The sequence below is a fragment of the Mastigoproctus giganteus genome, chromosome 5 (assembly GCF_048544385.1).
Source record: "Mastigoproctus giganteus isolate SK-2022 chromosome 5, ASM4854438v1, whole genome shotgun sequence".
NCBI lineage: Eukaryota > Metazoa > Arthropoda > Arachnida > Uropygi > Thelyphonidae > Mastigoproctus > Mastigoproctus giganteus.
In genome coordinates, this window is record NC_143579.1 from 64390281 (window position 1) to 64405918 (window position 15638).

Consider the following 15638-nt stretch of genomic DNA (forward strand, 5'->3'; position numbering starts at 1 on the left):
ATGTATTTCTTAACTAATAGCATAACCCCCTCCTCCCTCCCTTCCTATCCAGTCTATCCTTTCTGTAGACGTTGTACTCCCCAAATTCCAGTTCTGCATTCCTTATATCTGTGTGACACCAAGTCTCTGATATCCCAACAATATCTGCCTTTGATGTTTTGAGCACTACCTCAAATTCATCAAACTTATTTACTAAACTCCTAGCATTGGTGTACACGCAAGTATACATGCACCTATTTCTATTCTTAGCTACCCTAACACAACCCATGTGTTTACTTGAACCGCAATGACTCCCAGCAGTCTCTGAAATATCCTGAATCTTGTTTTTCAGGCTTCTGCTCATTCCAACAGAAGCAGTGCAAGAATCTCTTTCACCTCTGCCAGTGGCTACTATTAATCTATTCGTCTTTGTATCCCCCCAAGCTAGCAGTATTCCGACCCACCTAACACTGCCTCGATATCATCAGCAAATATTCTTGCACCCTTTGTATTTAAGTGTATCCCATCCCTGTAGAAGCAATCTCTCCTGTTAACAAGTACAGTCCAGGCTGAAAAAAATTCTACCCCTTGAGCCTTGCACAATCTTTCCAGGGCCGAATTGATCGACAAGGCTCTCATCATATACTCCCTCCCTCCTATCGTGTCTGGGCAGAATTGCAGACACTTTCAAATTCAACCCTATTTCAGGGCTTTTTTTCAACAGTGACCTGTACTTCTTAAGTAATTCTGCCGGTCTCCTACTCTTAATATCATTAGTGCCAACGTGTACAACTATATCACCTTTTGTGCCCCTAAAAGATGATATCTGCTCTACAACGTCATCAACCTTTGCCCCTGGCAGACATACCCTGGTCCTGTTCCACCTATCCTTTTTACAAATCGTGTCTGGGCAGAATTGCAGACACTTTCAAATTCAACCCTATTTCACGGCTTTTTTTCAACAGTGACCTGTACTTGTTAAGCAATTCTGCCGGTCTCCTACTCTTGATATCATTAGTTTCGAAATTTAAGTATCTGGGATCGAATGTTGAGAGGGATGGAGGATTGAATGCAGAAATACAGCATAGAGTGCAATGTGGATGGTTGAATTGGAGAAAGATGAGTGGGGTGCTGTGTGATAAGAAAGTAAATTGTAGAATGAAGGGAAGAGAGTAATAAACTGTGGTTAGACCAGCATTGATGTACGGTGCTGAGACATGGGCAATTACAAGGGCCCAGGAGAAGAAGAAGAAGATGGAAGTGGCGTAGATCTGGATGCTAAGATGGATGTGTGGTGTGACGAGGAAGGACAGGAAAAGAAATGACTACATCAGAGGTATGGTTAAGGTGGGGCCTCTTGAGTAAAAAAATGCAGGAATCTAGGGTTAGGTGGATTGGATATGTGGAACGAAGAAGTGAGGAGTATGTGGGGAAGAGGTGTGAAAAGTTGGAGACCTAAGCTGAGATGAAGGACAGGGTGGTAGAGGATTTAAAAGAGAGAGGATGGAGGAGAGAGGAAGCCCAGGATAGGAAGGAATGGAGGAAAAGAATTAAGGAATGAAAATGCCAACCCCATATAAACATGGGAAGAAGGTGAAGATAAAGAAGAAGAAGAAGAAAAAGGAATAGTAATAAAAATATGTATAAAGGTATAAAGATATAAACTTATTTAAATATAAGAGAAAAGGTCTACTGGTTTAAACACCTAAAAACAGCTGACAGATAAAATCTGACTGAGTGTATAAGACTCAGTCAGATGAGTAAAAACATATAAAACGTTCTATCTATATCGTGGACATTTGCATAAAATATGACATATGTTTAAAAAGGTGTCACAATCCTCACACATAGGAGAGTCATCTGCCCTCAGCAAGAATGCATGCATAAGATGAATATGTCCTATACAGAGGTGGGCTAGAACAACTTCCTCTCTATGGTCCCAATCAATTTGCCTCTTCCATCCATTGTAGCGGACCCCCACAATGGATGATGTCCATTAAAGTCACCAAAAAGACAAATTGGAGTTGGGAGATGTGTAAAAAGGTTGCCAAGTTCTGAATGTGGAAGTGGTAGAGATAGTGGAATATAAATGGAAACAATGGTAACTGAGGTACCAACTGCAATTGGTATTGATGTTTTAGGGCACAAGGGCAACTGGGCCCAAAATGTGCCTATTCTTATGTTACAATTTATGTACTTAGTCGTACCGATTTTCACATCATCCTGGTATTCAGCAGAAAACCTTTTGCTGATGCTCTGTGAGATGTATCAATAATATGGACAAGTGATATAGGTGCTTGTAATCTTGATAGTGAAAGGAAAGCACTTTTTCTGATATGAGCATAATGCATACAATCTAGGAGTATATGTCTGACAGCGAGTGGTGATGAACAGTGCATACGCACAGAGATGGGTCATCCCCACGAGCAGGTACATATGGGTTGGGCGTGTATGTCCTATATATAATCTTGCTAGTACAACTCTTCCTGTCTGTTTTGCCTGTAGCTAGAATTCCATGATTCTGGTTTCTCGTTGATTTGGAGCAATTTGTTGTTTATTTGTGACTTCCAGGTTTTGGACCACTGAATTGAACAGATTTTTTTTTTAATATGTTTTAAATAATCTATATATGGCACTTGGTATTTTGCTGGTGTTGTACTGTTCGGTTGTTTGGCTGCCTAATCTGGTCTCTCATTACCCGTGATGATAACAGAATTCCCTGGGATCCTGCAAAATTTCACTGAGCGATTTTTAAATTGTAGATGATTTAAAAGGGATAATATTTGTTTTATGATGGGATGCGATATTGAAAACTTACTGTTCAATGCAGAGACTGCACTCGTGGAATCGGTGTATATTACATTGCTAGCATTGTGGCAAGTGCTAATATTCTCAAAGGCTAATTTAATTGCTTATAATTCTGCAGTATTACTGCTACATTCAACTGCTAGTGATATGGAAACTGTAAAAGAGGAAAAGACAGCAGCAGCACCAACGGCATAGTCTGATTTTAAGCCATCTGTATATATTAGGGAACTTTGAGCATTGTTGAATGCATGGCCTTTATCAAGTTGTTTAATGCTTTCATTATTGAGACATTTCTGACTGCACTGATGAAAATAGGTATCAGAGTGAATGAGATTTACAGACCAGAGTGGATCAACTACATCAGTCTCTTGATGTATATTGTCAAATGGAATGTTCCAGATATGCAATAAATCTTTAAAACGAATACCAGTTGGTCTATTTCCTGACGGAAAGCATTGGTCGAAGGGGATGGGCTGGAAGACTTTGAATTTTGGCTGCATAACTGAGGAGCAGCATTTTCTTTCTAAGGTGAAGTGGAGGTTGTTGTTGATGATGATGAGGTTTTAAGTGCAATGGCTACTTAGGCCATATTGCACTTATGAAAGTGGTTCATACTGCCTGCATTGGTTGATTTAGAAGCTGTTAAAAATGGCTATACAATCCTATTCATTTTAGGAAGGAGAAGAATTCTGTGAGATTTGATTTTTTGCCTATGATATGGCTAAGCGACAAAGGTTCCTTTAAATTTTCCAGAGAACTGAATGATACTAGTCGAGCATTATTATATATAGAGTACATTACAGAAGTATGTGTTTGACTGTGAGTAGTGTATGACAGTGCTTACGCTGAGGAGGGTCATTGCTGACAAAAGGAACAGATGGGTTAAATGAGTATGGCCGATTCTGGCTCTGGCTAGGATTACTTCTTCTTGTCTGTTTGCGAAGAGACTAGAAGGCCATAATTTTGGTACAGTTTTTATTCGAAGTGGTTTATTAAGAAATTGCACTTGCCACTGAGGAGTCCATTGACCTTTACATATATTCATTTTATAATCTGTGAAGGGTACTAGGGAATTCGTTGGGGCTGAGCTGGATAGACATTTGGCAGCATCATCTGCGATTTCATTTCCTGGTATTCTAGTATGGCCTGGGATCCAGCAGAAAACCTTTTGCTGATGCACTGTGAGACATATCAACTGCATTCTGATGAGCTTTAATAACGAGTGAGTAGGTGGAGAATTGTTTTGCATGGCTATTAAGGAACTTTGAGTCTGTGTATATTATGCTCTTCTGAATTGACGTATGGAAAAATTCTAAAATAGATGTTCATCATTTATTTATTTTTCAGCTGATTCTATATAAGCTTGCTTTTTTACATCATTTTGACAATGTCAATACTAATTATACATACCTGCTTAAGTGCATCTTCCAGAAGGTTTTGTCTCTGGCTACTAAGCTGGAGTACTTCTTCCCATTTCTTGTTTAATATATCTATTTGGCCCTTAATGACTTCAGCATCCTCTGGACTAGCACTTTTTTGAAGATCACTGCCTGTTTTGCGTACTGATTCAAGGTTGTTTGCTCTATTCTTGAATTCTTCCTGAAATGTCTGCAAAAAAAAAAAATATAAACCACAGAAATTAATTGCCTTGCAAAACATTATCTAATGACTAAGGATAATGGACAAGTTGAAAAAAAACTTACCAGCTACTTTTAAAGAAGTGAAATAATTTCCATGATTTATAAACGGAGTAGCAAGTTAATTTCCCATAACAAATGACTCACTCACCCATTAAAATTGAATACTGAGTCATTTACTACCATGTGATCTGTAGCATTACCCCCATTCCCAATTTTCTTTATCATTAACCACCTCACATTCCACAGACTCAATGCTCTTCTGAGAGTGTACTGTTCCAAATCAGGGTACCATCTTACAAGAATCAGGCAACTTTTGATCAGAAGCATACACCACCTTTCTATTACTGCATATCCTTCTTATATACAATGTACAAGTCCCAGTTAACTGTATTATATTAGGATCTGTGGACTCAACCAATAGTTCAAATTTTATCCATTTTATTGACAATTCTACTGTATTATTAAAACCGGTTTTGAATATATGTTTTGATGTAAACCGAGGCCAATCCATGAAACTGGCCTCAAGTTCTGCATCTACAATCACAAACCATACATCAATTGAAGGAATCAAGTTTATGATATTAACTAGAATTTAAGTTTTGTTGTTGGAATGGGTTTTTTTTTGGTGTCAGGGCTGCTAGGGCCAAATTGCACCTATTGCTATAGCCAATATGAGGATGTCATTAAAATGGGCTTAGAAGTGCATATATAATTTAAACAATTTCAGTAGTTGGACAAAACTCAGATTGGAACATTTCCCAATAGTGACTGAGATAAGTCTCCTATAAGTTACAGAGAAATCAGAAGGATACAGATCTGGCAGAATGATAATGAATGCATGCAATTCTAGTTCTTCCCTGAATTTATTCAACCAACATAATTCTTCAACACCAGATGGCAGTTTGTTCCAACAAGCAACTACACACTGTCCGAAGACATATTTTTGCACATCTGTTGATTGAATGATTTGATTTTTGTGGCACAAAAACAACAACAACGTGCACCATGAAAAAGATAAAATTCGAAATTCAAAAAGATGAGTTTGGTAACCTTTGTAAATCTCACTCGTCAATAAGCATCGACGAATTAACAAAGTTGTGTCTAATGTGCCCAAACATGTTATTCCTCGATGTTATGCAGCATGTGGCAAAACTCTAGCCAGATTCTGGAAAATTGGGTAATTTATGGAAATCGGTAACTCGCAATCCAGGTAGCGGAAAGAAAAATTAAACATACCGATCTAAAGAGGGATCTCCCCTCTATTAAACGGAATCACACTGGTATCAATACCTGGGAACCGAAATGAATATAGCAATGCAGGAACAACTCCATGAAAATGCCAACAGACAGCCCGAACTGGACTCAGATAACGAACGAACTAGCTCTGAACACTAGGAGGATCTTGGGTATCACCTAGGGCAAAGAAGAAAAATCGAAAACAAATAGTCCCAAAATCGGACAGGGAGACTAGGAGCTAGAGCAAATTGAAGGACCCTCAGGATGGCACTGGCTCCCAACAAACAGAGAAACCTGAAGGAACCAAGCAGAGAGACTCCTACTGGACCTTGCCCTCCCAGAAGGGCAGCCTATGGACCAAGCCTGTATTCTTCGAACAGCTCTGGAGGACCTCTTCAAAGAACAGAGCAACACAGTGTCAGGAGGCATCAGAGGTCAAATCGCCACCCTACGGAACAAACTGGAGTCCATATTATTTCAAACATATCTGGAATCTGAAAGGGCCACAGCCAAGTTAGAAGCCTACATGTAAGGTGGATCAAAAAACATGCAACAATGCGCTCCCTCCTATGCAGACACACTGAGGACATCTGCAAATGCACCGGCAACACAACAACAAATGCAGGCAAAGAGAGGACCACTACTAAAGACACCCAACCTGGGCATTCTCAGGCCCAGGGAAGGGGGAGAAACGACCAGTGAAGAAATCAAATGCAAAGTAATAGAGATCATGAAAGACAATTTCAAAATGACCAGAATAAAATCTATCAGAAAGATCCAAAGCGTGGGTATTGTAAGGACCCAGCCTTACAATAATTTAATAAAGTTTGTTAAATATTGGAAGAATTAATTGTGGCGTATATAGTTAGTTTCAGACAAGTATCATTTGTTAAGAAACACTGAAATTCGAAGGTTAGTCCAAACACACCCAGTTAGTTAAATCTCGGTTGTAAAGAATTCCTTAAGCGAGTCAGTAAAAGTAATTATAATGAACCGAAACAAATCCCACTTAAGACAGGAGCATATACACTATAGAAAGGGCGCTGAGTGCGGAAGTGGCCCTATTAATAAATTTCACGGTTCGACCTCTAGCAGGTGTGGGCGACGTAGTAATGGGGGGTGAGGTCACAAAGAAAGCCTGAAACACTCTTAGCTGACCGGAACTTACGTTTAATTTCGAGAAATTACCAGTATTTTCCAGATTATCGGAAGTTCGGTCACACTAGGAAAAAGAAAGCATGCCCACGGAAATGAAGGGAGACGAATAGGAGCACGAATGAAAGGATGTGGAAGTCAACGATTGGCCAGTAAGAAAGCGGTGGGAAATTTGAGAGAAAGGAGAGAAGGGAAGAGAAAATTGATACTGATCATTCGGAGAGGAGTTTTTGTGGTGGAAGCAGTCCTGGGGAGATGGAAGCTGTAGTGGGAGAATTGATTATAAGAATTTACTTTGTGAAAGTCTAGAGTCGGAAGTATCGTTCCTTTGAAGAAGTAATGCAGTCTATGGAGGAAGAATGGTGAAACGCCCTAGAGGCAAATTTCTCGATTGAGCAGTTGAGTGACTAGTCGACCCGGAAGGTATCCCAGTCCTCGGACGCAACGCAGATGGAGGAAGAAAGGAGATAAGATCCGGTATTATCTTCAGCCGTGCAGTACCCGGTAGAGAAACCCAGGATAGATTACTGTGTTCCCCGGATGAGCAACCTTTCGCTTTCCAGTCCTCAACCCGAGCAGATAGGAAGAGAGACCGAGCAGGGAGGAATACCAGACCATTGCGTAAGTGTTAGAATAAGTACTGAGAATATAATTTGTAAAAAGGGGAACTAATTTAATAATGAAAAGGACTCTAGGAGGACGCTATAAGTTTTAAGAGAGAATGTCAAAGTACTAAATATATATACATATATATTTGAACGAGTGTAATACTTAAGGAGTGATAATTCAATTTAGTATAGAGATCAGAGTAATGCAATTTAAGAGTAAGTTAATCTGTAGTAGGAAGTAAAAATTTTGTCCTTGAATTATTGTGAATGTTAAATTGCTGTGAGTATGACTTATTTGGGGTAGAAAATGATTAAACAGGTAAACAATTAAATGAGCATCTAGCCCTAATTGTGAAATAGTGGATTAATTGAACGGAAAGGTAACTAAGTAAATTGGTTGGATATTGTTGACTGTTGACATGTTTGCAAGTAAGGATTCTGGAATGAATATATATGTATTTCCTAATAAGTTGGGAAACGAGCACTTATGAAATTATATTTTGTCTGTTCATTGGCTGATGGTGGTTTATTGACTTACATGGACTGTTAAGGAGCAAAGAGACAGATTGTGCATTGTGAGGGGTAAAAAAATGCCCGGACCTACTGAAATCTTTGTAGAGCAACATGAAGAGACACAGTGATATATATGTAGATATATATAAGTATTAGGATTTAGTAGTTCTTTTGATAACAAGGTTGACTGTAAATTACAAGATATATACACATTTAAAAATTAGTAAAATAACAAGTGTCAAACTAAATACTGTATTCTGTTAAAGGTTATTGAAATTTTCTTATATATAATATGACAATAAAAAACAAATTTGTATATTCTACATTCTTGTGTGTGTGTCTGTCATTTCTAAACTCAGCCAGTCCAGTGGAAGAATACCTTAATATATTAGGGGTCCCCGTGAGTCTGGGAATTTTCTGAAATCAATCAAGTCAGGTGTTAAAGTGGGAGGGGTTAAAATAAGGGGATAAAAAAAAAATATATATATAACATAATATAATATAATTGTAGGCCTCTTTGAGGAATAGGATTTTCAGAATAAATAAAATAGCTTTTTACCCACCCCCACAATTGGCGAGCCAGCCAGGATAATTCTTCACGACGGAAGGCTGAGTTCAGAACGACAAAAAAAAAAAAAAAAATATATATGTATATATATATGTAATCCAGTTGCTGAAACTGATAGAAAAAAATTCAGCTGGCGAGCCAGAAAGTGAAAAGTGAAAAAAAGTAAGTAGTTAAAGGTTAAAGTGGGTACTGAATTAGAATTTCATGTGTTTTAGAATTAGATGAAATAAGTTATAGAATAAGAAAGGTATTGATAGAAAATAGCTAGTTAATTAGAATAAACCCCACCTCGAAAGATAAGTCATGGCTACAAGGAGAGCGAACAGCAGTAGGGATAGAGAAAGGGAGGAAAATATCAACGGGCAGGAGACATCAGGAGAAACAATTGTTAGTATAGGGAATGATAATAGGGGCCCAATTAAGTTAAGCAAATTTTTAAAAGTATTTAAAGGGGAACCATCAGAAAATGTGGAACATTTTCTGAGAAAACTAAAAATGATTAAGGAAAAGGAAGAATTAACGGAACTAGAAATAGTCATGATGGCGGAATTCAAACTGGAAGGCAGGGCCCAGACTAGGTATTTAGAGGAGACCCAAGGGATGGAAATAGAAACATTAGACAAATTTGAAAAGATATTAAGGAAGTTATTTTCCCCAAAGATCACGTTCCTTGAAGGAATCGGGATATTAAATAATTGTAGTCAAAATAATCGCGAAAGCATTGAGGACTATTACAAAAGATTTTTAACAGTAAAATTAACAACAGAAGTATCGGAAAAAGAAAATAGTGCCTTTGACAAAATCCTGATGGGACAGTTTTTGATGGGGGTCAGGGATAAATATAAGCGAGAAATCCTTAGGAGAAAACCCAATTCATTAGCTGAGGCCATGAAACTAGCCACTGATGAGGAAAAGCTAGATCTCCAAGGTCGGGGGGCAATAAGGGGGGAAATAAATGTATTAGCGACAGAAGAAGAGACAAAACGGAAAGGTAATAAAGAAAGGGAAGGCGAAATTAAGTTAGAAGGGCTAGAAAAACAGATAGCGGGAATGGAAATAAAATTAAATAAATTATTAGAGCAATTAAACACAAAAAAGAATGCACTAGATGAAAATAATAGGCAGGGGGGCAAAAGACCACAAACAGGGCAGAGCACAAGAGGCAAGTACAACAACACAGAGGGGTGGAAGGGGGAAGTCAGAGAAGATAGGCGAAATGGACAGAGGAGGTGTTACATATGTGGGGGCAAGGAACATCTCGCTAGATATTGTCCACACAGGAATAGCCAAAGGGGATACCGCGGAGGTAGTAACTACAGCCAGGAGCAAAACCCTGGGAGGAGTGAACAAGCATTACACATAAACACAGCCAAAAGAAAAAACATATCTTTAGGCGCTGTAAGTGATAACGGAAGGGGGAACGACCTGTTATATGTAAAGGGAAGCTTAGGAGGGGTACCAGGTAAATTTCTTGTAGACACAGGAGCCTCGAGGTCAATATTAATGTGGGATTACCTCATCAGATACTGCAAAGGGTCAAATAAGGGAGATGTGAGATGTTGCCGCGAATTTCTTGTGAAAGGGGTAGGTGCTGAAGAAATTCACACCAACTATATAGTCAGAGACAAGATAAGATTACAGGGGTGTGAAAACATGGTGCCCCATTCATATTTAGTGGCAAATAGAGTAAACAGTCGTCGACATGACGCAATACTAGGCACGGACCTACTAAAGAAATTAAGAGCCAAGGTAGATGTGGGAAATGGCAGCATTAACTTCGGTAGTGATACCCAGGTGAGGCCTAAAGTAGACAGAAGGCAAAATGCTGGCAGCAGAGCCCAGTACGAGCCAGAGCGAGGGGAATCTTCAAAGGGAACGAGTGTGAAAGAATTAGAAGGGTATAAGGCAAACACTGTTAATAAAGTTCTGGTTGCACAAGAAGAATTAAGGGAATTGAAGAAGAACAACAAAACTAATAAGAATAATGAGAGAAAGTGTCGAGAAAGTGGAAGGATGTTACACGTGGGAGTTTTGGAAATGACAGAAAGGGTCAATGGAAATTCTGGAAAGAAAACGTCTCGAAGGGAAGAGAAACATGAAGATAGCGAACTGTTAAATAAAGTGGAAGAAAGTGGAGGTGAAAAGAATGACAACTTGGTAAATGAATCAACAGAGCCGAAAAGAATCGAATGGCCATGGAACCACAGAACTGAAACTCCCTATGGGGAAAGGGCCCTCAAGTTGAAAGAGACAAACAGGCTACAACAAATGTATTTAGGAGCAGCATTTAATGAAAACATGGGATGGGAATAGTTTTAGTGACAGAAAAAAAAATATCCATTTAATTAATGTACATGTATAGAATTGTATATAGGAATACGAGGGATAGATTGTAGTTAATAAGTAGGCCCTGGAAGAAGGCACATCCGCCTGAGGACATGTATAAAATTTATATATATGGGATATAAATTTTAGGGGGAGAGAAATGCAATGTAAGGACCCAGCCTTACAATAATTTAATAAAGTTTGTTAAATATTGGAAGAATTAATTGTGGCGTATATAGTTAGTTTCAGACAAGTATCATTTGTTAAGAAACACTGAAATTCGAAGGTTAGTCCAAACACACCCAGTTAGTTAAATCTCGGTTGTAAAGAATTCCTTAAGCGAGTCAGTAAAAGTAATTATAATGAACCGAAACAAATCCCACTTAAGACAGGAGCATATACACTATAGAAAGGGCGCTGAGTGCGGAAGTGGCCCTATTAATAAATTTCACGGTTCGACCTCTAGCAGGTGTGGGCGACGTAGTAATGGGGGGTGAGGTCACAAAGAAAGCCTGAAACACTCTTAGCTGACCGGAACTTACGTTTAATTTCGAGAAATTACCAGTATTTTCCAGATTATCGGAAGTTCGGTCACACTAGGAAAAAGAAAGCACGCCCACGGAAATGAAGGGAGACGAATAGGAGCACGAATGAAAGGATGTGGAAGTCAACGATTGGCCAGTAAGAAAGCGGTGGGAAATTTGAGAGAAAGGAGAGAAGGGAAGAGAAAATTGATACTGATCATTCGGAGAGGAGTTTTTGTGGTGGAAGCAGTCCTGGGGAGATGGAAGCTGTAGTGGGAGAATTGATTATAAGAATTTACTTTGTGAAAGTCTAGAGTCGGAAGTATCGTTCCTTTGAAGAAGTAATGCAGTCTATGGAGGAAGAATGGTGAAACGCCCTAGAGGCAAATTTCTCGATTGAGCAGTTGAGTGACTAGTCGACCCGGAAGGTATCCCAGTCCTCGGACGCAACGCAGATGGAGGAAGAAAGGAGATAAGATCCGGTATTATCTTCAGCCGTGCAGTACCCGGTAGAGAAACCCAGGATAGATTACTGTGTTCCCCGGATGAGCAACCTTTCGCTTTCCAGTCCTCAACCCGAGCAGATAGGAAGAGAGACCGAGCAGGGAGGAATACCAGACCATTGCGTAAGTGTTAGAATAAGTACTGAGAATATAATTTGTAAAAAGGGGAACTAATTTAATAATGAAAAGGACTCTAGGAGGACGCTATAAGTTTTAAGAGAGAATGTCAAAGTACTAAATATATATACATATATATTTGAACGAGTGTAATACTTAAGGAGTGATAATTCAATTTAGTATAGAGATCAGAGTAATGCAATTTAAGAGTAAGTTAATCTGTAGTAGGAAGTAAAAATTTTGTCCTTGAATTATTGTGAATGTTAAATTGCTGTGAGTATGACTTATTTGGGGTAGAAAATGATTAAACAGGTAAACAATTAAATGAGCATCTAGCCCTAATTGTGAAATAGTGGATTAATTGAACGGAAAGGTAACTAAGTAAATTGGTTGGATATTGTTGACTGTTGACATGTTTGCAAGTAAGGATTCTGGAATGAATATATATGTATTTCCTAATAAGTTGGGAAACGAGCACTTATGAAATTATATTTTGTCTGTTCATTGGCTGATGGTGGTTTATTGACTTACATGGACTGTTAAGGAGCAAAGAGACAGATTGTGCATTGTGAGGGGTAAAAAAATGCCCGGACCTACTGAAATCTTTGTAGAGCAACATGAAGAGACACAGTGATATATATGTAGATATATATAAGTATTAGGATTTAGTAGTTCTTTTGATAACAAGGTTGACTGTAAATTACAAGATATATACACATTTAAAAATTAGTAAAATAACAAGTGTCAAACTAAATACTGTATTCTGTTAAAGGTTATTGAAATTTTCTTATATATAATATGACAATAAAAAACAAATTTGTATATTCTACATTCTTGTGTGTGTGTCTGTCATTTCTAAACTCAGCCAGTCCAGTGGAAGAATACCTTAATATATTAGGGGTCCCCGTGAGTCTGGGAATTTTCTGAAATCAATCAAGTCAGGTGTTAAAGTGGGAGGGGTTAAAATAAGGGGATAAAAAAAAAATATATATATAACATAATATAATATAATTGTAGGCCTCTTTGAGGAATAGGATTTTCAGAATAAATAAAATAGCTTTTTACCCACCCCCACAGTATCACCATCAAAATACAATCACAAAAGGAAATTCAAGGTATAATGATTTAACCCGAAAGTAGCAACCCTAGGCCTAACAGCTGAACCTCCCAAGAGAAGAGGGCCGACGGCCATCATTTTTGATCTGGCCAAGGTTGGTTGGTTCTTGGGTTTTATTAGCGCATTAGCAACTGAGGCTATAATGCGCCAAAACCAGGTGATATATAAAAATTTTAATTTCACTGACCTAATTACTTAGGTCACCATGTCAAGATATAAAATAACAAAGGTATAAAATGTAAAAAGATAAATCAATAAAGAAATAACAATAACATGTAAATTTTAAATACAAGTAAAAACCTTTATTGATTTAAAATAGCTAAAAACAGCAGACACATTGTCATTGTCGAATAAAATCTGAGTGTATATGGCTCAGTCAGATGATTAAAAGCAGTAAAACGAATATTGCTAAAATCTGGACAATCAATTAAAATGTATCTGATTGATAAAATTGTGTCACAGGACTCACACATAGGAGGGTCATCAGCCCTCAGCAAAAACGAATGAGTCAAATGACGATGTCCTATGCGGGTCCGGGCAAGAACAACTTCCTCCTTACGATACCTGCGTAGACTAGACTGCCACGGTTCAATTAGAGGCTTTATACGATATAATTTATTCGTAGTAGTAGTAGTGTCATGTGATGCAAGAAAGCAAGTGTATGAGCTTATGCAGCATCAGCCAAAAAAAAAAAAAAAAAAAAAATGACACCATTCCCTCCAAATGCCTGTCCAGTTCCTCCTTAAATTTATTCAGCCTATCAACTTCCACAACGACAGATGGAAGTTTGTTCCAGCAATTAACCACCCGCTGGCTAAAGGCAAATTTCCGCACAATCAATTCTACATCTGTCTTTTCTTAATTTGAATTTATGCCCCCTTAGGTTCGTAATCTGAACAAGTGGAAGGATCCCATCAGAATTCAGCGTGCTCAACCCATTCAAGGCCTTATACACCTCAATCAGATCACCGCGCAGGTGACTAGTCTCCAGCCACTGCAATTTGCAGAACTTAAGCCTCTCTTGGTAAGAGGATCCCTTCATTCCCCTCACCAATCTTGTTGCTCTTCTCTGTACACGCTCAAGTAAATCTACATCCTTCCTAAAATGAGGCCTCCAAGACCTGTACGCAGTACTCAAGGCGTGGCCTGACCATTGCCTTATACAGAGGGATAATCACCTCCTTTTTCCCTGCTAGCAAAATTCCTATATATCATTGACAAAACCCCATGACCTGCCCTGGCAGCCTGTCTGCATTGCTCAGAAAACTTCATATCTGACTGCACAATTACTCCCATGTCTTTTTCATTTTCTACCACCTTAAGTGTAGTACCACACAGTTGGTACGTTTCACTGGGGTTACTTCTACCCATATGCAGTACTTTGCATTTGTTAAGGTTAAACTTCAGTTGCCACTTCTTAGCCCATCTGCCCAAATTATCTAGATCCTGTTGCAGTAGCACACTGCCATTACTGTCATTAACAACCCTGCCAACCTTTGTATCATCTGCAAACTTCGACATTAAGCCTGATATACCTTCATCAATATCATTGATAAATATACAAAACAACAGTGGACCTAACACCGAACCCTGTGGGATTCCACTAATAACATTAATCCAAGAAGAGCAGCACCCATTGATTACCACCCTCTGTCTTCTCCCACTTAACCATCCTTTTATCCATTGTAGCAACTTACCCTTAATACCATTCTGCTCCAATTTGTACAATAGTCTTCCATGCGCAACAGTGTCAAAAGCTTTCCTGAAATCCAAATATATGATATCAAAATTATTTTTTGCATCCAGTTCCTTTGTAACCACATCATAATATCCTATCAAATTTGTCAGACAAGACTTTCCCTTAACAAACCCATGTGTGTCTGAATTATTGCTGCAGTCTTGTCTAGATGATCCTGCAATGCATCTTTAACCAGTGACTCCATTATTTTACCCGGAACAGAAGTTAAACTAACTGGTCTGTAATTACTTGTGTCACCCTTCGATCCCCCTTTGTGAATTGGGGATACATTTGCACATCTCCAGTCCGTGGGAACCTCCCCTGAGCCCAAGGACGCTCTCATAATTACGGCTAAGGGTTTGCTTAGTTGCTTTGCTGCCTCCCTTAATATAACTGGATAGATCCCATCCACCCCAGGTGCTTTTCTTATGTTTAACTTCAACAATTTCTCCTCCACTTTGCTTTCAGTTATTCCAAAATCATTAAGTATCCTGCTACAATTTGATAACCTTCTGCCATTTTCAAACCTTAATAATTCCTCATGTGTGAATGTAGAAGCAAAATACTCATTCAGTTTGTTTGCTATCTGAGCAGGATTTATCAACAGTCGAACCATCGATGTCAAGTTGACCAATCAGATTCATTGGGAGTGTATCTTTTGGTGTATTATTTGCCTGTAGTCTGTATAGGGGACTGACAGGCAACGATTATTATTGGGAATTGCTGATTTGGCTGCGGTGTCAGCCAAATCATTTCCACTAATCCCAACGTGGCTGGGAATCCAGCAGAAGCGAATATCATATTCAC

At 38.6% G+C, this 15638-nt stretch overlaps 1 protein-coding gene across 7 annotated transcripts in view; it reads right to left on the reverse strand.

Moving 5' to 3' along the window:
- The window catches only part of LOC150085455 (uncharacterized), a 1845429-nt gene that overhangs the window by 383290 nt on the left and 1446501 nt on the right, over nucleotides 1-15638 (reverse strand). For all 7 annotated transcript variants that reach the window (XM_090374043.1, XM_090374041.1, XM_090374042.1 and 4 more), the window contains one exon: nucleotides 4198-4395. In XM_090374043.1, coding sequence (XP_090230169.1) covers nucleotides 4198-4395 — 198 coding nt within the window. The remainder of the gene's footprint in view (nucleotides 1-4197; nucleotides 4396-15638) is intronic.